The 23,437-nt window shown below is 45.5% G+C and overlaps 1 protein-coding gene across 4 annotated transcripts in view; it reads left to right on the top strand.

The window, feature by feature from the left end:
• LOC146860839 (synaptotagmin-1-like) overlaps window positions 1-22,994 on the top strand; it is a 343,159-nt gene extending 320,165 nt beyond the window's left edge. For all 4 annotated transcript variants that reach the window (XM_085644802.1, XM_085644805.1, XM_085644804.1 and 1 more), the window contains exons 6-7: window positions 3,657-3,768; window positions 19,404-22,994. In XM_085644802.1, the coding sequence (XP_085500928.1) occupies window positions 3,657-3,768; window positions 19,404-19,699 (408 nt within the window). In that variant the 3' untranslated portion in view covers window positions 19,700-22,994. The remainder of the gene's footprint in view (window positions 1-3,656; window positions 3,769-19,403) is intronic.
• The last annotated feature ends 443 nt before the right edge of the window (window positions 22,995-23,437 follow it).

The raw sequence follows: 23,437 nt of genomic DNA, 5'->3' as shown, positions 1-23,437 counted from the left end.
CGGAGTCCTAAAGCTAGCAGTCCTAACTTTACTACTCCTAAACTGAGAAAATCCTAACTTTAAGACTTTCGGTATTCACAGAAGGCATTTAGGAGTCCTAAAGTTAGGACTCCTAACTTCTGTGAATACCGAAATGAGTAAGTGCCTTCTGTGAATACCAAAATGAGTAAGTGCTTTCTGTGAATACCAAAATGGTAGTAAGTTTAGGATTTTGTCTTAAGTTAGTTCTGTGAATAGGGCCCGTGGAGATGTGCTGAACTCAACAGATAGCCCTGTGAACAACACCCCACACCAAACCTCCCTGCAGAATTAGCCAATAGGTCAATGGGATAGATATGATACTGGACATGAATTTGTAAAGTACACAATCACCCATGATGGTATCCTGGCACTGAGCATGTGTGTGGGCCTAGCTCTGCCTATAATAGTTTGCTTAATTGAAAAGCCAGGTCTTCAGCTTCTTGCAGAATTCAAGGAGTGAAGAGGATGCTCTTATGTGAAGTAGGAGTTTGTTCCACACTTCAGTAGCGATGTAAGCAACCATCCTACTGATCTGGTTCTGTATATGCGTGGGATGTTTGTGTAGGAGTCCTGCAGAGGGTAGGTGTCAGGGTGGTTGGTGGAAGGAAATGCAATATTCAGGTAGGTCAGGCCTGAGTTGTGTAGTGCCTTGATTATGTGTGAGGAGTTTGAATAGAGCAGATTTTTTTATCGGAGAGAGTGTAGCTCCCTGAGGTTTGGTGTGATGTGAGTTTTGTGTTAGAATTTGAGGATGAGTCTGGCTGCTGAGTTCAGGATGGTTTATAGTCTTCTAGTAAGTTGCTTGGTGATCCCAGCTTAGAGTGTGTCCCCATAGTCCAACTTGCTAGAGATGAAAGCGTGGGAGACAGTATTTTTAATGTTGATTGGGAGCAGTTCTGAAGATCTTTCTGAGCAACGTCAGAGTGTGAAATAAGGATGCAGTGATGGTGTTGACTTATGCAGTCATGACCAGTTTTCTGTAAATTATTATTCTAAGGTACGTGGCATGGGTTTTGGGTATGAGTGTTGGTCCGGGTTTGGTCAGCCACCAGTTGGAGTCCTATGGTGAAGTGTTCTTGCTGAAGATCACTGCTTCAGGTTTGTCGGTGTAGAATTTGAGACAGTTGGCTTTCATCCAGTTAGCGACTTTGGTTATGCAGGTGGTGAACTTGTTTCTTGTGCTGACGGCCTTGTCTGAGAGGGAGAGTATGAGTTGTATGACCTCTGCAAACGAGAGGATGTTGATGTTGTGTGCACGGATGACGTTGGACAGAAGGATCATGCATGCGCTATAGAGGGTGGGAATGAGGAATGAGCGTAGGGGTACTCTGCAGCAGCCGCGGCCCGTGGAGGGAGTTTCGTGGGGCGGGGGAGGGGCAGGGTGGGGGGTACTAAAAACCGGAATATGGATAATTGGAGGTAAGTAAACAATTAAATAAATAAAACGAATTTCGTAGTGCGCGCTGCATCGCATTTTGCGATGCAGGGCGCGCAACGAAATCCGTTTGCAGATGTGTTTTTGGCATTTCGATCTGTAAGGTGCCAGGCTAAAAGCTTCAATGCTTATCTTTAAGAAGGAGCTGATCCAGTGGTTAGCAGGTCCTGGATGCCAATCTCATGCAGGTGCCTGATGAGGATGGTGTGTGAGACACTGTCAAATGCTGAAGGGAGGTCCAGGAGAATGAAGGCTGCCGTTTCTCCTCTGTCAAAGATCAAGAGGATGTTGTCTGTAGCAGCAATGAGTGCTGTTTCTGTACGGTGTTTGGGCCTGAATCCGGACTGTGTGGCATCAAGGAGCTGGTGGTTGCTGAGGTGGTTGACGAGATATTGGTTGATTAGTTTCTGTAAGTCCTTTGTTGGGTACAGTAGGAGGGGGAGGTGGGTCTGTAATTAGGTTTAAAAAACACAATATGACATTGAGTGGTGAAAGATATGGAAGTACTTGGTTAAATATAATCGTTTGATGATCTATTGTGGATCTGCAATTTAAATAGTCTTCCGATATGTGCAGGCGCAGCTCCTCCGCATTGGCAGAGGTGCGTGGCCCCACTGTTAAGAGCTAGCAGGTGAAAAATAAAAATATATTTTACTATTGTTTCATTTGCCAGCTCTGAGCCCACGTTTGCAGGGAGGTGCGGGACCGGGGCATGGAAGGGAGGAGGAAGAGTGCTGTATGCTCTTCTCAGGCCAGTCAAACACACATGCACACTTAGGTTCCTCCAACCGGGCTGTATTGAACAGCTAGGCTGGAGAAACAGCACAGACTCCTGTCCTGAGCGGAGCGTGAATTCAGCCCGCTCAGGCCAATCCCCGTGCTTTTCTCATAGCATGAGAGCAGCACGGGGATTGCACAGGGAGTCTGATGCTTCCCAAGTGCCTGCTGGAACAAGAAAGACCAAGGTGCAACTCAGGAGGGATCTGGCAGCTCCAGGTAAGTGCTTTTAATAAAAAAATGTAACCCCCTCCCCTGCACGTGTCCCTTACACCCGCCCACCACCTCTTCATCGTGTCAGCCGCCACTGAATTTATGAAATTTTGTGAAATAATTTGATGTTTCTGGATCCAGCGGCAAATGAAGCAGGGTAGACATTTGCATTCCAAAAGTGTCATTACGATGAAGAAATGCAAGAAATGATGCCAAAGAATGATATAAGCTAAGTGTTCTCGCTTGTACCTTTGAAAATGCCAATAAATTTGGTTAAGGATTAATCTCAATCAGAACATTAAGTTCCCAACCGGGTGAGGTAACTATTAACGAAAGGACAAAGGCCAGGCAGACATTGATATTGAGGAAATATACTGGACTAGAAGAATCTCTTGGTTTTTTTTTAGCTGATGTCAAGAACGTGTAAGAGACGCCTTTATAACTAGAAAGTAACCCAAGGCTGTCTAACTGTCTTCCCATAGACAGTTCATAGACGGTCTTAAGGTGAATAACCCTAATATGGCCTCTGCTCAGGAGGAAGCGCAGGGAGTGTCTATAGTTTGCAGACAGGCGAAGGATACCAGTCCTGCCATGTTTGTAAAAAAAAGAAATGGCATATTGGCACTTTTGGTCTTTAGGTCAAACAAATGCATGGTTTCCTTCCCAGCAAAACCTCACACTCGCCTTGGTGTCTGAGACACGGCCACTAAGGTCCAGGGCCGGACTGGCCGGAGTGGGCACCGGGAGTTTCCCCAGTGGGCCGCTATGGTAGGGGGCCAATTTTGGGCCCCTGGGGGCCGTTTTTGTTACAGGGCCGTTTTTGCAGCATAGCTGCAAAATCGGCCCAGGGGGGCCAGCCGAGCTCTTTGCCAGGGCTGGTCTTAGTTCCCAGTCCGGCCCTGCTAAGGCCTTGATTAGAAGCTGAGGGAAAGGATCCCATCAAGTGTGAGTTTGCCAGGCAGCAGAATCCTGAGCTGCGTGATAAATATCACCCCCTCCCCAACTGGTTTCCCCTGCTCCAGCTCAGCAGGTCAAAGACCCTTGCTATATTTATATGGACCTGAGCGCTCCATTCCAGCTTCTGGAACAAAGAAATCAAAAAGCACATGACTACCATCCTGCTCACTTGAAACCGAGGCCCAAGTCTGGATTGAAGGTGAGTGATGTTATGATTCTGTTTATAGTGTTGTAACTTTCTTTTTATTTTCAGGATGCCGTTGGAGAAGTGCTCATATCAATGAAGTGCCTGCCAACTGCCCAGAGAATCGAGATTGGACTTCTTAAAGTGAAATGTGCCTCCCTGAGCAGCAGTCCACATAAAGGTACCTCTACTCCTGCAGCTGAGGTCTCTTGGTTGTAGCTTATTTTGAATCACTGAGGTTCCTCACAAGTAACTCGTTTTGAAATGCCAAGGTTTGAGGAGAGTTTTTGTGTATGTTCTATTTCTAATTCAGTCCACGCATTCAAGAGATAATACTTGCAACCACAAGTATAAAACCTCTTATTATTTTAATTTTCAAATGTTGTCGAAAGTGTTCATGCATTTATGGTTGTAAGGTGGGATGCATGGAAAATGTTGTCAATGCTTACGGGAAGGCAGGCCAAGAGCATGGTTGAGAAACTAACACCATTTACCTTAAAAAGATGGCTTTGGAGTCATAAGGTGCCTTGACATTTCGCATATTTGTTTGGGCAAAAGTAGAAAAGATGCATATGTCTTTTCAGGTTCAACGATAGATCTTGATGAAATGGAAACCATGCAGATTGGGATCCCTGGAGTTGGGGTGTCATTATGTACTTAATAAAGCATTTAAAGACTTCATTGGCTCTTCCCCCGTTTCCTAATCCCCCTCTCCCCCTTTTATGGGGAACCCTCCTAACGTGGTTATGCTCATACAGGGCTTGAAGGAAAAGCAGACACAAAGAATAGGACCTATGGATTGGTGAATTATACCATAAAGAAGCTAAAAGGAGGAACAGGGCACATGGTGAGCCTACCATGATAAGAGCACAAGTGAATGGACCAAGTGAAAAAGCAAGTTAACACTCAGCAACTTGCAAAGGGAGCAGCACTTGGAGTGATCAGGGCAGATAGGGCACATGTCAAAGCAAAGACGCAAAGACGACATTAGCAGTGGGAGATTCGATTAATATGCAGTGGATCCCCCAAGAAATGCTGTAAAATTAAATTATGTAGAAGGAGCTGCGGGTGGGTCTTTGGTAGAGCAAAGGCGGTGTGGATATAGAGAGCAGGCAGCGAGTGGTGGGAGGGTTGGTCCATATAGTGGTTATTTGGGAAGGATCAGACAAGATGCTCTGGAGTGATGTGCAAAAGAGAACGACGTAGGGGAAATGTTTTCACTAAGGAGAGACAGGCTCTTGGGCACCACTGGGATGCAGATCTAGACACTCATAGACAGTGACTGGAAGATAGCATGTGCTCAGGTGCAGGAGGCCTCTAGCAGTGAAAGCTTTAAAAATAACACCTTTTAATTAAAGCACCACCCCTATCTTACACCAGTAAAATTGAACACAATATATCCGCATGTGGCCTGTGTTTGTAGCAGATGTGGCGAGATGGGGCTGCATTCTTTGATGTGGTGCCTCGTGCCACAGCACTATTGGAGTGAGATAGTGTCCAAGGTGATATAGGTGACAGGTGGGCTTGGAAGGTTCTGCGTGGCGGTGTGTCCTGGCGATTGTCCCCAACCAGAAAAATAAGAAAATCCACCATAGATTTGCGCTTCTGGCCTTGGCGTGGGCCAGACCTCGCAGAGCGATCAGACGGCGAGACCAACGACCCCCTGAGGTCTGGCTTTGGGAAGGAGATCTGGTGGAGTGGGCCCTGGCTGAAGATTTACGGATGCGAGAGATCTGAACAGACCCACGTGATTCCCATGTAAAGGCCGAACGGATAAAGGATGCTGCAGGACGAGGAACGTCTTCGGAGGTGCTGTGCTCAGCTGCATAGCCCGGGATCCTGCTGCGAGGGGGATACTGTTCCATTCATATAAAAATGTATCACAATACAGGAGTTTCCTTGCCCAGTATTGTGGCGCTTGATGTAATGATAATGTTTGCAGCGTCTTTCATGGGATATCGCAACAAATTAAAGTGGGATGCGGGCGGGCCTGGGACGAAGGACTGTCCAATAACAAATGTAAAAGTGTATGTCTCAGTGAAACATATATGCCACATGATTTTTTTTTTAAATAAGCATACAATGTTGGAGGAAAAATTAAGAAGAAGGAAGCGGACACAAGGCATACTAGGATTGATTGCCATTTGAAATACACATTGAGTGGGGAGAGAGACACATGTGTATGTATTTTGAAAAAGTGAGCGTATTGGAGTATTGGAGAATGAGACATGCAAAGACTGATTTAGGTGATTCGGAAAGAAGTGGTGCACAGACGGTTGATGGGTGCACACCGTGGAACCTGGCCCCATGGAATGGGACACTCTTCTTTGTTTCCTCTGTTGTCTCAAGCCTTTACTTCTAGCGGAAGTGAGATATACGTTTTTTATGATACACTCATCCTGGGCTTTGGAAAGTGCCGACAATATTCTTCATAATAAATAAGTTTGGCAAGGACTGGACACTGGCAAGGTCTCTCGAATACTTTTATAGTTTGCCCGGGGCAAGGGCCACTTCGCCCAGTAGCCCTGGTGCCAACCTACACATAATAATATAAATGAAAGGTGTCACCCAGCCCCATGTTTTTCTGGAATGGCTTCTGAAATAAACTGCTCCATTTTCTTTCCAAGGAACCGCCTGAACATAGGAACTGTGATTAAGAACTCAGGGCCCTTTGCCGAATGGACTATAGCTGCCCTACAATGAAACTAGCACAACTAGCAGCGCTCTGAAGTAACTCAAAACAACATTTAGTGCTTTACAAAACCACTCACTAACAAATAAATACTGAAGCTACGGGTGTTTATTGAGCAAACAATGTGACCATAGCCTATTTGGTGTAGATCCGTGAAAACTCTCACTTTGAGCCCGTTTGATAATGGCTGAGATTTCTGTCCTCCGGAATCGCTTGTGTTTGCGCCAGAACACCCTGGAAAATCACCAAATTGGAACAGGTCCTCAGTAGCATTGAGTGGGCCTAGGTAGCCTCTCTGAAGCCATTCCATTTGTGTGAATGTCTATGCCGGTGTCTATTGGTCCCACGTGCAGGAAGTGATTGTGCTGTCCTCTGATGGTTTTGATGTTCAGGCGCCCTTCTAGAGCCCATAGGTGCTGAAAGTGTGGGTGGCGTGGGTGCTGCAGTACCCTCAAACCGCCATGCTGGAGTTCAGAAGGTGAATGAGCAATGAAGATGCCTTTAGATTTCGTCTTTAGCTTGTCACATTTGCTGACTCTTCAAATACAGACGTCAAATGTCAGGCTATGTTTTCTCTGATTGCTGCTTATGTTTTTTAACTCGGAGGTTGGAGTTTATCTTTCTCAAGCTGCAAAGTGGGAGTATTTTGTAAAGTAAGCTATGTGTACAGGGAGTGTGGACGGAAATTCTGAAGAATGTCATTTTTTCTAACAGTAACATTTAAATACCTGTAAATGAACCCTGAAAACTCTCCAAAATAGATCAGCGAGCAGGAAAGCATACATGAAGAACATTGTTTTGCAATTCTGAAGTACGAAGGAAACTTTGGGGGAGATTTACCAAGATTTTGCGCTGTGTTTGCGTCTCAAAAGTGACACATAATCTTTTTTGCTTAATTAACTTTCCAGCGCTAAACTTGTTTAGCGCTGGAAATAACATAAAATAAATGCGAAGCATCACATTGCCCTGCTTCGCATTAGTTTGCGCTATGGGACGTGCCAAGGGTGGTGCATGGGTATTCCCATGCAACCACCCACGGTTTCTCATGCTAAACCCAATTTACTAAAAACTGTAGATTGGGCTTAGTGTGAGAAAACTGCGCCCTTTTCAACTTGGCACAAGGAAAGAGAAATGCTTTTATTTCTCCTTCTTTTTCCGACTTTGCATGCGTGCCGCACTGTGCAGCACGTATGCAAACTGGAAAAAGCTTTGCATCAGGCCTAGCATAGTACTTTGTACAGGAAGGGTACCCTTCATGTACAAAACCTATGCTACACTCATTCTTATGCCCTAGCGCTACTGCGCTAAGGTGGTGCGTGGCACACAGCAGTTGAAATCAGCACCGGTGCAAGGTAAAGGGGAGTAGAGAGCCATAGCTTTAAAAATATGGTGCTCTCCTGCTCCCTCCCTGACGCGCAACGCAGAGCTGCATTACGGGGGCTGCGCTGCATGTATATTTTGTAAATCTCCCCCTAAGATTTTAATAAAATCAAAACAATTCAAGGCACTTTACTTTGTGAAGTGTGATTGATAAATATTCTGGAAATCCAATTTCCACAAATTATCATTTGTGTGCTATATAGTTTAATTAGTAAAACTGCATGTCTGCACACATTTAGTAGCCATTTCAATCGAATATGTGCTGTCTGTAAATGACAGTGTCCTACCACATCAAGTTTTAGGAATAGGTGTGACAGAGTGCTCCAAAATGCACCACTGTCTAAATACCACATCCATACCACTCTCCTGCTGAATGGGCATGGCTCATTTGGTGAACAGTCATAATATCGAATTTTTAATATCGAATTGCCAAAATATCAAGTTTTTTATATAGAATGGACAGAATATCGAATTGCCAAAATATAGTGCTGCAGAATATCGAAATTCAGGTAAGAATTATCGATTGTCATAATATCGAAGTTAGTAATATCGACAGTCATAATATAGTTGTTAAAAATATTGAATGTTTTTATAGTGTTTTAAGTGTTAGTATATGTGTTAAAAGTATGTATTATTTTTGTAATGTATGTTTTATTTTTTTTAAAGTAATTAATTTTATGTTATTTAATTTTTGCGTAATTTCATTCCGTAGCGGGTTGTGGGTTTATAGGGGAATAGGGTGGGAAGTAATTTAATTACAGTAAATGAAATATTAATTTTTAGGAATTATTAATAATTTTTAATTTAATTTTGCGTTTTAGTTCTGTCGCTGGTTGTGGGCCTATAGGGGAATAGGGTGCGAAGTAATTTAATTGTAATTAATGAATTATTTAATTTTATTTATTGGTATTAATAAATAATTTATTGTTAATTATTAATTGGTAATCAATTTTTATTAATTGGTAATTCATTTTTTAAATTGTTTTAATTGATAATTATATTGATTGTATTAATTCATTATTCGGAGCGGGTTGTGGGTTTATAGGGAATAGGGTGGGAAGTAATTTAATTGCAATTAAGTAATTATTTGTGTTTATTTATTGGTATTGATAATTAATTTATTGTTAAATAATTATTAATTCATTATTTTATAAATTGTTAATTACTTTTTATTACTTGATAAATATATTAATTGTATTATTTATTATTCGCAGCGGGTTGTGGGTTTATAGGGGAATAGGGTGGAAAGTAATTTAATTGTAATTAATTAATTATTCAAAATATTTTTGTGTATTGATAATTAATTTACTGTTAATTAATTATCAATTGGTAAACATTTTGTATTACTTATTAATTTTTGGTATTGAAAAATAATCTGCCGTTAATTATTTATTTTTTAATAAGTAAAATGTATTGGTATTTTTAATTAATTATTAAATAATTTGTCATTGGTAATTAATTTTTACTAAATTTTATTGGTATTGATACTTAATATATATATTTTTAATTATTAAATCATTACTTTCCCTACTGTTGCACTCACTGGAGGGGGAATAGTAATTTTTACCCTCCCGCTATCCAACTCTTTTCCTACTGTTGTACTCACTGGAGTGGGAATAGTAATGTTTACCTACCCGCTAGCCAACGCTTTCCCTACTGTTGCACTCACTGGAGTGGGAATAATAATTTTTACCCTCCCACTATCCAACGCTTTCCCTACTGTTGCACTCACTGGAGTGGGAATAGTAATTTTTACCCTCCCGCTATCCAACGCTTCACTACTGTTGCACTCACTGGAGTGGGAATAGTAATTTTTACCCTCCCACTATCCAACGCTTTCCTTACTGTTGCACTCACTGGAGTGGGCATAGTAATTTTTACTCTCCCGCTATCCAACGCTTTCCCTACCGTTGCACTCACTGGAGTGGAAATAGTAATTTTTACCCTCCCGCTATCCAACGCTTTCCCTACAATTGCACTAACTGAAGTGGGAATAGTAAATTTTACCCTCCCGCTATCCAACACTAGAAATATTGAATATTTTAAAATAATATTAAGTTAACATATATATGTATTAATAAATACAAATGCATGTTTATTTTTTTTAATTTACATTATTTATTAATTTTAAGGTTATTTAAGTATTTTTATGTATGTTTTACTTAATTATATTTATTATTTCATTACTTTGCATTACTTTTAAGACATTTAAAACATTCTATATTTTAACAAACATTGGGGCATATGCATCAACATTAGCATTTGCGATTCCTTATTAGCGAAAAATAAGGATTCGCTAATAAGGAATAGCAAAAGGCTATGCATGTAGGAATCGCTATTCAAATAGCGATTCCTTAACTTTCCTTAATTGCTACTAGCAAATAGCGAGTAGCAATTAAGGAATGCCGTCCCAATCATTCCTATGGGCCTCCAGGCCCATAGGAATGAATCGGAGATTGCATGAGCAAATAGCGAGTACCAGTAGGTTCTCGCTAATTGCTCATGCAATTTCAAGGGTGCAAGGGTGTCAAAATGACACCCTATAGCACCCCTGAAAATGATATGTGCACATATGTTGCACACACACATGCTCTAAGGGCATGTGTGTGCGCAACATGAAACTTTGAAAAATGCACAAAAGTGCATTTTTCAAAGTTTTTGCAAATTACCATGCAGTTCATCTTCATGGTAATTTGCTCCCCCTATTAGCGAAATCGCTAATTTTTTAACTTTGATGCATTGCATTTAAGGAATCTCACTTTGGGATTCCTTAAATGCAATCGCTATTTATGGAATCGGTATTTAAGGAATCCCTATTTAAGGAATCGGTATTTAAGGAATCCCTATTTAAAGAATCGCTATTTAAGGATTCCTTAAATAGCGATTTCTGCTTTTGGGTTGATGCATTGGGATTGGGTATTTTTAACTTAATACCGGGAGCTATTAGCGAATCGGTATTTTACCGACTGGATTTTGGGTTGATGCATGAGGCTGTATATTATTTACAACAATATTTTGGATTCGATATTTTTGTACTTACCTGGTTGGAGATAGGAAGTAGATATTCTGTCATTCTATATTTTGTCATCGATATTTTGGCCGGTCGATATTTTGCTCCTCGATATCCTGTCAGTTATCCGTAAATAGCCCTGAAACCAGTTCAAGACAAGAAGGCTTTGTTCTGGGAGATACCCCCACCCGTGTATGTACACCCTTGTACGCGCTGGGGGTATGCACCGTACATACACGGGTGGGGGTACGACTCGAACGTACACGGGTGTACATACACGGGGGGGTTCGACACGTACAAGGGCGTACATAAACGGGGGGGTTCGACACGTACAAGGGTGTACATACACGGGTGGGGGTACGAATCGAACGTACATGGGTGTACATACACGGGGGGTTCGACACGTACAAGGGTGTACATACACGGGGGTTCGACACGTACAAGGGTGTACATACACGGGTGGGGGTACGACTCGAACGTACGCGGGCTGGGGGGGTACGGTGCGTACATACGCGGGCTGGGGGGGGTACGGCGCATACATACGGGGGCTGGGGGGGTCGGCGGGTACGTACGGGGGCTGGGGGGGGTCGGCGTGTACGTACGGGGGCTGGGGGGGTTGGCGCGTACGTACGGGGGCGGGGGTGGTACGGTGCGTACCGGGCCACCTACTCTGGTCGATTCGCGCCGTACTTCGCTTTTGCGGCACTTTTTGGGTGCCGTGAAAATATTGCCGTCCGGACTGCTGTCGGTTTGAATCGTAATTCCTGGGTCGTGAAACGCTGCCTGAAAGCGTCCCGACGTCACGTCGCAGCATTCCCGGATCACATTCGTATGTATATTTTCGTCGGTCGGTGTTTTTTACGATTCGTACGGAAATGGTGTTTCCGTGCGAATCGTAATTCCATGTTTGTAAAGTTTTACGACCGGGTACGAGTCGGACGGGGAAAACGCTCCGACCGACGGTTCGTACCCGGTTTTTACCGGATCGTAATCGGCACCTATGTATTTCTTCATAAGTCATTTTGATAACATTTTGTTCCCAATGATATACCTATATTGGCGGTGTGAACTCATTGGCAAAAATTGGTAAATGTAGGTGACGTCATCTTCCTCTGTTTATTGGTATTTATTTGCTTGTAATCGTGGTTTTATTCCTGGTGGGCTTTCTTGGATGTTTTTATGGATCTGCCGTGCTCCTAAAGGCCACACCAGCAAAGAACATGTTCGATGATGAATACGATGGCGCGGATTCCAGGCCAACGGGCTTTGCTACTCACCCTCACCACAACCAGAGCTCCCAGGATCTCTTCTAATGTCCACTACTGTCTTCCAGTGGGCCCTCCTGGCGTGCCCAGGGCTAGGGGGAGATGTGTTCCTCGGCCTCCCACCAACTGTGGTGGGCATCCCTAGAATGCCCGAGTGGCTCGAGGCCTGAGGGTACACCTACAGCATAGTGAAGAGCTCCTCTGACCTGTCCGGTAACCGGGGAGGATATAGGACAAGTAGTGGCCTAAAGGAACAGAAAAAGGTGGACACGAGATGGCACCAGCCATCACTGCCAATAGCCTCTGTGCGGCTCTCTCCTAGTCTGAGATACCCATGAGAGGGCCTGAGAGACAAACATACGCTGACCGTGGCTGTAATCGCAGCTACACGTGGTTGTGCATAAGTACCTTCTTCCTTCTCTATTGAAAAGCAGCAGCAGTGTCATGGCGAGGTATAGTGCCACCCATTCCATTGGGCAAAGTCCTATTCTGCAAGAGGCAACACTGAAAACAGCACTGCTAATTCCAGCGTCGGGGGTTCTGCTAGCATTGGTAGGGCAAACTGCTAAGATCTCCTCTGCCTCTGCCCGCCTTCTTTATCAGCTGCCTTTGTGGATACGGGCTCAGCTATGCTGTTCCCTCCCTTAAAGATGCACTTTTGGATGACGCGCTTGAGGTCAGGATACGGAAGTCAGTCATTTCACCCGTCTTATCCTGCAGGATAATGAACAACAGTTACCGTTGTCTTTATGTATCTCAAATCCTTGGCCTTAAGGGTATGTTTATTGTTATGAAAAGAAGCACCAGTGAGGGTTTGTGTCACTTGATGCATTTGTTCAATGTAATACTTGCAAAGCATACTCGCCCCAGCAGGCATCTTCGTGCTGAACAGAACAGAATTAGAGCTGCTTACAAACTACAACCGTAGAAGCGAGGGCGCAACTGATAAATTGAAAAGGGGAAAATCACCAGAATTAAAAGGTTTTAAAGATTTTTGAGAAAAAAATGATTGTAATTTGAATGAGAGTGGAAATGTTTCAGTGCCTGGGACCCAGATCAGCGGTCGGTGATACTCACTCAGGAAGCCCGTGGCTGGACTGCTAAGAAAAGGAAATGTTAGCATATTCATAACGCATACAAACATAAAAAAGCAAACTGTGAAACTGAAAAATTTCACAACAATCTGTAAATGTGAAGACATTTTAAATTGGAGGCTAAAAATTAAGGGCCTCGTTTAGAGGCCCTACCAGCACTATTGCACCGCCTGAATATCACTTATTTGATGTTCCAGTGGTCCAGTGTGCCTCTGGCATATTTATAAGCAGTGGCAAAGCTAGGGGGGTGGTGCAGGGCGGTCCTTCCCAGGCAGCATGAGTTTTGGGGGCATCGGCCTCCCCGCTATCACCTGCCGTCTCGGGGCGGCAACAACCCCCCCACTCCTCAATGCATTTGCCGCGAGGCGGCGGCAAGTCACGACCGCCCATAAGGCTCGCTACAGCACTGTTTATAAGGTCACATAAAGCCACGTTACGTGGCTTTCATGGCCTCATAAATATGTGCCCCTTTCATGAAGAAAACTGCGTGATAGGGGCGTTCCATGGGTGTTGCCAGGGGAATTCTCAGCAACATTCATGGCTTTTTGACCCTGCCCCAGATTTACGAGAAATCGTAATTCTGAGGCAGTGCCAAAAACGTACGCCTCCCTAGCACACATAGGGGAATATTCTCAAGAACGTGTGAAAACTACCGCAAAGTTGCTCAACATAACTCTTCACATCACAGTCTATCGCAAGAAAATAACACAGTGGTAACATGGTATTCCCAAGCCGGCGGAACCATGCGATAGGCCCACGATAACGCGTCAAATGTCCACAATAAAGTCAACACAATGCCGCAAAACAGTGAAACACGAACGTCAAAACAGTTGAGATGAGGCCAATCGCGATACAAAAACCAGCGAAAAACAGCCACAGGCCTGCAAATCCCACGCGTCATACGGGAAAATGCACTATAAAAGCAACAGGAAAAAAAGGGAGAAAAAAAGTAACTGCGGAGCACCATGGATGCACCCGGACCGAGTGCAGAGGCCAATGCAAACCCCACAAGCCCCACAGACCACCAGCAAAGGAACCCCGTGGTCGTGAAAGGCCAAGGAGAAGAGGAAGAGGCAGACGGGCTGCAGTCTGCAGGATAACCAGATCGGCGGCACGGAGGTGACAGAACACCACCATCCACTGAACTACAATGACAAACATGAATGCAGTCGGAAGGTTGAGAACGCCCATGGAGGAGGACAAGAGGCGCTGGCACGATGTGAACAACTAAGTACAAACCCGCTGCCAACAGGAAGGCAGCAACAGCGACAGGAGGTGAGAGTCCTGCGCCACGGGAGGAGCTGGAGGAAATGGAGGCCACAGTCATCAGGGTGGAGACGGCGCAAGGAGTCGGGAGTACTGACACAGCTCGATAGGAACTGACACAACAGCAACCGGGTGAGTAACAACCAGGGACTGGGGGGACGGGGGGAGATGGGCACAATGTCACACACGCATAACGATGTGTAGCACACTGCACAATAACAATGGCCCTGGATCATGTACCTGATCTCCGTGGCACACTGCAGCACACACACATAGCAATAACAGCACATCCCACGACAATGTGGAACAAAGTGTAACACCGACACTGCAGAACAGAGGACACAACTGGGTCCGCCCATGCGCAGAAACAGGCCAATTACATCTAACATAGCAGGAACCTGCCAGATGGAAACGTACGTGTACAACCTCACCTAGGTCCTGTAGTCCAAATGTCCACTGTCCCGCATCAAACATACTGCACCTCCCAAACAGTCACAATGAACATCGTCATACAAACTGCTTGTAAACCAGAAGAATGTGCCACACACGTCAACACAATGTCAACATGCATATCCCCTTCACATTGCAGAGGGAAAAACAACACCTCCAGCAGAGAGACCAGACTACTCATCAGTGATGTTAGAGAGGACCACCACACCTTCGACACCATCGCCCTACAACAGCCCATGGGCATCCTAGGCAACCCACCCTCAGGAGCAGTGCAGCCAAGCCACATAGAGGAGACACCAACCCCTGCACAGACCACACAGCAGGGAGCACCCGCCTACACGTCTGGCTCCCAACACTCCACCTTGGCACACATCACATTCCAACGCCAGGTGTCAGACTGCCAAAAGGAGGTGGCCGCACAGGTGCCGGTGGGGTCAGAGCACATGGAAGCCGAACTAGATCACACATATGTGTGTTCAAGTCCCACAAGGGACCACTTACACCCCACAAAGGAGACCCACACCTCGACAGAGACACATGCATACTTCCTGCAATGAACCACACCCAGAGCCCAGGAATCATCATACACACCCCCACGCAGGACCTCAGTACGACGGCCCAATCCACTCCTCCCACGCATTGAGCGGGTGACAACAATGCTGCATGTCCACGGTCTTACCCGCTGCCAGAGTTGATATGGTTGCGCCCGCTGTACACAGCACAATGTAATGTTGTAGTCCCAGGGACCATCATGCATACATCATGACCACACACACGTAGATAGTTCGTGGAACTGGCCATAGGCACATGCGCCTGGATCCTTTATTGGAAGGGACACATGTATAGTGACACCTGTGCTGGATGGGTGTGGGGTGAGTGTCAGCTAGCCCGCACAGAGTGGCTGGTGCTGGCAACAACTTGTACAGTCAACACTGTGGAAACGGAAACAGAAAACAGCATCATTACAGAGACAAGCGTGGAGCATCATGGTGGTAGCCGGAGCAAGTACAGAGGTCACCCAACATGCAAACAAAAGTGTCCGTGAGTTGTAGGACACTGATGTTGGGGCACTAGAGCTGAGCTTGCTCATGTGAAGAAAATGTCTAGGATTGTGTTCCTTCGGAAAACACCTGATGAAGCTGCAGTGGGGTGTGTTACACCTGCATCATCTTCCTCATCATCGTCCCAGGTTTCCCACAGTGCCTCAGGTGACATTGCTGCATGACCTCTCCACAGCACACAACTCAATCAGAAACGGTCCATGACTCGTGGTGCTCTGAGTCAGTGGCATCAGGCAGATGATGGCATCCACGGCAGGTGTGACCAACTCTGATAGTCTGACAACAAGACACTTTCGACTCTGGCAGTTGTCGTCTGGAGGTGGCCCTGGCAGTGGTGGCGTGTGCCTCCTGTGGTGATGCGACGTCCGGTCAGGACTCGAATAGATGTGTGAGCCCCGGTGACCTGCAGTTGAGGCTGGATGCAGCGGACAGCTCAGGGCCACAGAGACATGGCATTGATGACCCCAAGCCACCGTCTCAGAGGCCATCCAATATCTCAGCAAACAGGGTCCCTGACTTGTACTGCACAGAGTTAGTGGCCCTGGATGCACTGCGGGCAGCACAGGCACACCTGCAAGGAACGTTGACTTGTGGTGCACTGAGATAGGGGCACATAAAGTGCTGAGCGGGTCCCCGTCGATGTCCAAGGTGGATGTGGTAGAGGCTTATGGGTGACATTGGAAGGTGTCCTCCAGGGCATGATGCAGAGGGCAGGAGCCAGCCGGAAGCAGCAAATTGAGGAGTGGAATGCTACACCCTCATTTTTGCAACAAAGTCTGTATCACCGATATGATGATGAAGACAACCCCCAGTCCATAGACTCAGTTGCCACCAAAGTTCAACCAGAAAGTGTCTATGGATGTTGGGGAACACACTTAATGGCCCTGGAGCTGAAAGGGGATGCAGTCTGCGATGAGGCCAGTGCAAAGATTTACAATCTGCCATGATTAAATCAAGACTGAGTTCCCAATGTGTGAGCTGGCCACAAGGGCCCACAGCCATGTGCTATGCACAGAGTTGCTGCCACCTGATCTAAGGGTGCACAGTGAAGTAATGCTGCCATGTATGTGTGGCCTCGGACATCAGTTCCATATGTGTGACCAACTTCACCGCAGTGTCAGCCTGAGGCAGCGGTCAGCAGGGGCACACAGACACGTGTCGTTTGCCCCCGGCAGTGTTCGATCACCTCCGTAACGATGATCGTTGTCTCTTCTGGACTGAACCGTGTCTTCCTCTTACACCTCTCCCTGCGTGCAATGATATGAACTCTGGCATACATGGATCAAGACTCAGTTCCGAGTGTGTGACCTACCTTACCATAGTGTAGGCCGGAGGCAGCAGTAGGGTACGTCAACGAGAAAGGAGTAAAGCGGGCCTGTGTCGCGGAGGCCATGATGGTCTGAGGAGCCTGCCAAGGTCGCGGGCCTCGGGTTTGGAGCTTGCTCCGGCATGTGGTGGGCCCTCCTTGACACATGCCGGTGTCAGCAGGTGGGTAGTGAGGCCTAACGGGGTTCAGCAGGCACACAGGATTGCAGGCAACTACACTCATGACGAAGGCGTCAGCCTCGTGGCGGTGTGAGTGGCGCTGCCCTGGCAGAGACGTTGGGCATTCCGGAAGAGAACCACGCCCAGGGCTTCATGCTTTTTATTCAAACCCCTATGCTGGCCTGTTGTATGCCGGGCCAGCCCATTCCGCTCAAGCTTACGGGGGGGACGTAACAGGCTACATTTCCGCGAACTCCCCCACTGGCTGGGGTGATATGGTTGCGTCCATTGTCCTTTACACTCCATACATCAGCGGTGGATGTCGCCATGGATATGGCATTGTGTACTTACCCATTCATGGTTCACTTGCCTACTTCACACATGCCTGGTTCCCACCTCTCCCCACATTCCGCTATTGTGTGGCTGAGGTGACATGACGTTGATGGCTCATGTTCACGCCTAGCCCAGGTTACCTTAGCTAGTTGTGCTGTCGTGTCTGGTGGGTGGGCATGTTGTTTTGCATGTTGTATGTGAGTTTGTGACGTGTGCATTGCCAGAGTTGCGATTTGCATTGTTGTGGAGTTGAGGTGTGTGGGGTGTTCATTTGGTACTTGCCAAGGGGCTGTGCATTTCCATTGGTGCCATCCTGTTAGCGCTGGTTGATGATGGACTGTCGGGCGATGAAGGAATAATGCACACTGCCTGGGTAGTTGGCAACGATGTTGGTGGGGATTCCACGGTGTTCGGATGTTGCCTGCACATTGATGGAATTTGTGTGCTTTCTGTTGCGAAAATTGTGTGCAGTGTCACTGGGGGGCACAAGTAGGACATGTGTGCTGTCGATTGCCCCCAACATGTGCGTGCATCCAGCTATGGTGTATGGTCCTTGCTTGTCTCCAGCTGTTCCTGCGCTTTGAGGGGAACGTATAGGTACTGGGGTACCAAGCTTATGATGGCATCCAGGACAGGTGTGAGGGACTTGGATGTGGCTGGCTGTGAGACTCCTCCGACTCTGGCGGTTGTTGGTTGGAAGGTACCAGAGGCCAACAGGTGCAGCACAGCCAGCAGCTTTGTCTGGGGTGGGATGTTGGTTGTCCGCTGTGTTGGTGCTGTGAGCCTGTTGGGCGGTGTTGGTCAGGATGTGTAGGATGGTTGTCCTTTGGAGCCTGTAGTGGGCAATGACATTGTCAGGTGTTAGGTCTGTGAGGCTGGTGCGTTTCCTGGGGGTCCGCCGTCTTTGTCCATGCTGCCTCCGGTCCGGGGGACAAAGGCGGTCCTGGGTGTGGTGGCAGTGGGTGTTGTGACCCGGTAGAGGCTCCGAGTGGTATGATCAGTGGCTCCATGGCGTCTGTTGGCCTTCATGTGTGGCTGTGGTCTGGGCTCCCTTTTCTGTTGCCGGTTGTTGTCCTACTTTGCACCAGGTCAGAGCAGGTGTTAGATTCCTGCTGCTAACGCGCCTTATCACGTGTTTTGTGACAATGTTGGGGTGTGGTGTTGTCACGGCTTTTTGTTCGGGAACGCCTACTCTGCATCTCATTAGCGATAGTTGCCGTGGTCATCTGTGGCGATGTATGTTGAGGATACTATCGCAGGAAAACTGGTGATTTCGGCTGTTTGCTCCAGCTTGTGAATGGGGCGGTAATTTTAACACGACTTTGGCTGTGCTAAAGTGCCGATAACTCGGCGATAGGTCCTTGAGAATATGCCCCATAGAAAGAGGAAAAAGCCTCTTGTGATTGTTTTTGTGCAGGAAGGTGTCCCTTCCTGCACAAAAATAATCATCCTCGCAAACGCAGGCACCCTTACACCATGGTGAAAAGGTGCCTGCGTTGGCTCACGGCAGCCCATTGTGCGCCGGCGCAGGGGAAAAGGACAGGAATGCACCGTATCTAATATATATGGCGCATTCCTGGCCTTTTCTTTTGCCATAGGGCAGCTCAGTAGCAAGGCCTGCTGCGCTGCTGAACAGCAAAAAACCTAAAACTGAGGCTGAGAGTGATGCTGATTTTGTAGAGTGTGTGTTACAGAGATGTGATGCCCTGCTTTATGTACTACTAAATGCCATGCTAAGAATTAGAAATTGACTTTTTAAAAATCTTTTTTGATCTTCCAGATGTGTATGCACGAATAGATATATTTGGGAACCAGCGGAAGCAGAAGCACCAGAAATCCACCTTACGAGCCAAGTCCAATATCATTGTTTTCAATGAAACATTCCAGTTCACTCTTCCTGACCCTGTGACAAAAGAATGCCTCGTCCTGATATCCATGTACCAAGTGCAATCCAGTGGGAAGTCGCTGATTGGACAGGCGTCCCTGGGTTCCGACAGAAACGAGGATGACCACTGGCAGCTCATGATGCAGTCTGCCCGGCAGCCTGTGGCTAAGTGGCATCCACTGCTTATTTAACGCAGATGTGCTTTGCAGAAGTGGCTCACATCCTCTGAGTCATAGTTTTAGGTGCTTCCCTCTTGTAAAGAGATAGTATAAGCTTTTCAACAATTCCACACAAGAGTACTGTCCATCATAACTGGTTAAAGAAGAGACCATCAATGCATATGAACGGTCTTATATTACTGTGAATTATACAACCCTGAAGATGAAAAGTCCGATATCATTGTAAGTCATACAACACATGATATTACTTTAAATTATACAACGCGTAAGATCAACGACAAATTCACGAAAGATAATTGGTTGAAGAAGAGGCCATCGATGAATACAAGCAGTATGGTATTACTATAAAATATACGACACTGGCGTAAATAGGCTTTTTTACTGTTGAAAACCAGGGGTAAGAACATCGGATACCTGCATTTTTCCAGATTCTGTTTCAACCCCTATCTCTGGTTGATGGCCAACTTGTCCAGCTGGAGAAATGTGACATATGGAATGCATTTGCTATTAGTCATTACCTCTGAGTGAAAGTGATGTCAAAGGCATCGCACTTCTGAGTAGACTTTCCTGTTCCTCCAGTACTGTACATTACTGCCATCCAGTTCTTGGGGTTTAGTGAAGCAACAGAGCGGCTGAGTTTTGTTCAAATTACAATGGGGAATATTAGCAAGGGCCTTATCGCCACTTTAGCAGCACTTTTTGCTGCTAAAGCGGCGATATTTCTATCGCCCTATTAGCAAGCTGCCGCTAACAACTGTTAGCGGCAGCTTTATGGTGAAAGTGACTGTTTTGGTGCCGCTTTGCATGCCAGTGATATATATCGCTAATGACATGCAAAGTAGGCGTTGCTACCACAGCTTCCCCCTTAGCAATGCCCGCGAAGCGATAAAAAAATTGACGCTAACCGCAAATATCGCTGGACTCTAACACCTGCTAAAAACGTGAGTTAACCATTCTAGTCAATGGGGGGGGGGGGGGTGGATTGTAAGGTTAAGTCCTCACCTGCCTATTAGCAAGCTTTTCATTAGTGTGTAGTATTTATTGCTGGTTTTCTCGCGCTATTGCTGGGTTTCGCCGCTATCGCTGGATTTTCTATCGCCTTGGAAATAGGCGTTGATAATAACGCGTTAATTCCGCGATCAAATCCAGCGATGGCCAGTGAATAAAAAAACAGCGCTAAGCGCGCTTTGCGATAATTATCGCACTTCCTTGGTAATATCCCCCAATGTTCTGAGTGTGCGCGTTAACTTCTGGTAGGGCACCTGCCTTTCCTGAGATAGCAGCATGTTTACTGGGTTCCAGCTCTTTATGGATCATGGTCAAAACAAAATGAGGCTCAGCTTAGCTACAACATCTAGCAAAACTCAGACTTCCTGTAAGTCGTAGAAAGCAAATATTTGTAACCCTTTCTGTATGTCTCATAGAAGCTTTTCTGATATTTTAATGCACTGTCACCTTGAAAGTAAGCTTCGCTAATCTGCCAGCAAGCGAACTGCACCACATGGATGGGTCCCAAAGACAATGCGTTTGCGATTGTCGTAGTCTTCAAGAGATTGGAGAGCAGATTTTTGCATGTCATGACGGATTATCGGGGTAGCAAAAAGGGAGAAATGGCTCAAACAGGAAGCAAGAGAGGTGGCTTTATGAATGGAGTGCACGGTTCAGGCGAACTGCTTATGAACACCTGTGATAGAAGAATAGAAGCGGCAAATGAGCTGATTAATGACCATCCTGAAAAGTTCCTATCATTTTAGATGCCTTTAATGAAAATCGGAATGTGCTTGTGAAATTTCTATTCATTAATCACTTTCAAAAGTTTAGAAACTGCATGACTTCCTGAATTTGGCATATTCTGGTAAATCTGTAGAGCATTAAGGGAAGAAATCCTGATTTGTGATTATCATTTCCTTGAGCTCTTGAAAAATTAAATTTCAGAGGACCATTGTCTAAAGATGCTTAGGGTTGAAGCTGCATTTTTAGATGTTTGGTCGAATCATTCTATACTTGTTCGGTCATACTCTTTAGCACCACGTTTTGTACACCCTCTTGAAGCGGTGAGCTTAGCTCCAGAACTGCATGCTTTGGAGAGGCAGTGCAAAAAAACTAGGAGCTACTTTTATAATTCAGTGTAGAAACTTTCACTCAATTCTTGCCATTTGATATACAATGTTTGCTTCTGTCTTGAGAAATTCACTTCTAAGAGCTGTTTCTTCACTTAGAGAATCAGATGTAGAGTGCATGCACCCTATGGAGTATTTTACAAGGACATGCTTGAATCTGATTCGACCTCATCTGGCAAAAAAAGTTGTCAATCTAGTAACAAATCAAGTGGATTCAAGGGTAGAGTTAATTATCTTGGGGCCGATTCACAGAACTAATCTGAGACACAATCCTAAACTTGCCACTTTTGGTATTCACAGAAGGCATTTAGAGGTAGTAAAGTTAGGATTTTGTCTTAAGTTTGACTTAAAACAGACTTAAGACAGACTTAAGACAGACTTAGGACAGACTTAAGACAAAATCCTAACTTTACTACTACTAAATGCCTTCTGTGAATACCAAAAGTAGTAAGTTTAGGATTTTGTCTCATATTATTTCTGTGAATCGGGCCCAATGTTTTGGTCCCAATTGCTCTGCCCCATTATATTACCTGTGTAGTTCCCAGCCTTTTATTTAGGGGAGCCAAATCACTTTATAGTTCCCAGGGCATGTCCAGAGATAGTAGAGGCCTTGGGTGCCACCAGCAGAGAGCGCCATGCAGCACCTGCATGGAGCTATTATGGCCAGCAGAGTGGGATAGCACAGTGCACTTTTGGCTAGGGAGACAACAATCCTTGCACCGCCAATGCTTATAAAACTACTGTGAGAGGCAGCATAGCATTTTTGCACAAAAGTTTCACTTAAATCGGAAATGTTCAGCATATACTCGGGAGGCTGGATCCATGCCACATTTTTAGGATAACCACTGGCTTTGTACATGGTGTTCTTTTGCAGTAATTGAATGTACATTTGTCTAAAGAGTTTTATCCAGAAAATCTGTCGGATCTGGCAAGCCTGAAGCTAGGCTGGACACTCCTATTGTGGATGTATGAAGGATTTATAAAGCTTTATTTTAGGACTTCATAGCTTTTTCCACAGAAGCAGCACTTGTACACTGGAGCAATCGTTCGCTAAAAACGGATTTAAATGAAGGATCAGGGTTGCTTAATATATTGCACCATTTTTGAATGCGCAGATTGTAAATAGATGAAGTCTTTTTGTAAATAAAATATATTATACTGAAAATAAATGGCTTGATTTATCCAGAAAGATTGCGTATCACAAATGTGTTTTGGCAATTAAGAAGCACCTCCTTGTCTTCAAAGGCAGACCTGTCCTACTGCGTTTAGTTAAGAGTTTTGAATATAGTCAGCTCAATGCAGAATAGTTGCCTCGTCAATTACCTCTACACTCTCTCTTCGTTGCCTCGGTCCTTACAGGGTCCCACCACCCAGACTAGAACAAACTATTCATATGTATTTTGTTGACATGCAAGGCTAGTCCTCCTAAAATGGATGCCACAAAGAGAGCTGACTCCCCCATCCTAATTTGCACTGTGTGTATAAATACTGGTGGAGCGCAATCCTAACTAAACAGATGTTGAACAAGGGCGGGAACCCTGAGTTACAATTCAAGATTTGCTGTTGTTTGTGAATGATTAATCCTATTGTGTGGAGGTGCAGGTGCAGATTTCGTTTTTGCGCAATTTAG

The sequence above is a fragment of the Triturus cristatus genome, chromosome 3_1, assembly GCF_964204655.1.
Source record: "Triturus cristatus chromosome 3_1, aTriCri1.1, whole genome shotgun sequence".
Classification (NCBI taxonomy): domain Eukaryota; kingdom Metazoa; phylum Chordata; class Amphibia; order Caudata; family Salamandridae; genus Triturus; species Triturus cristatus.
This window is presented reverse-complemented; position numbering and strand designations above follow the sequence as displayed.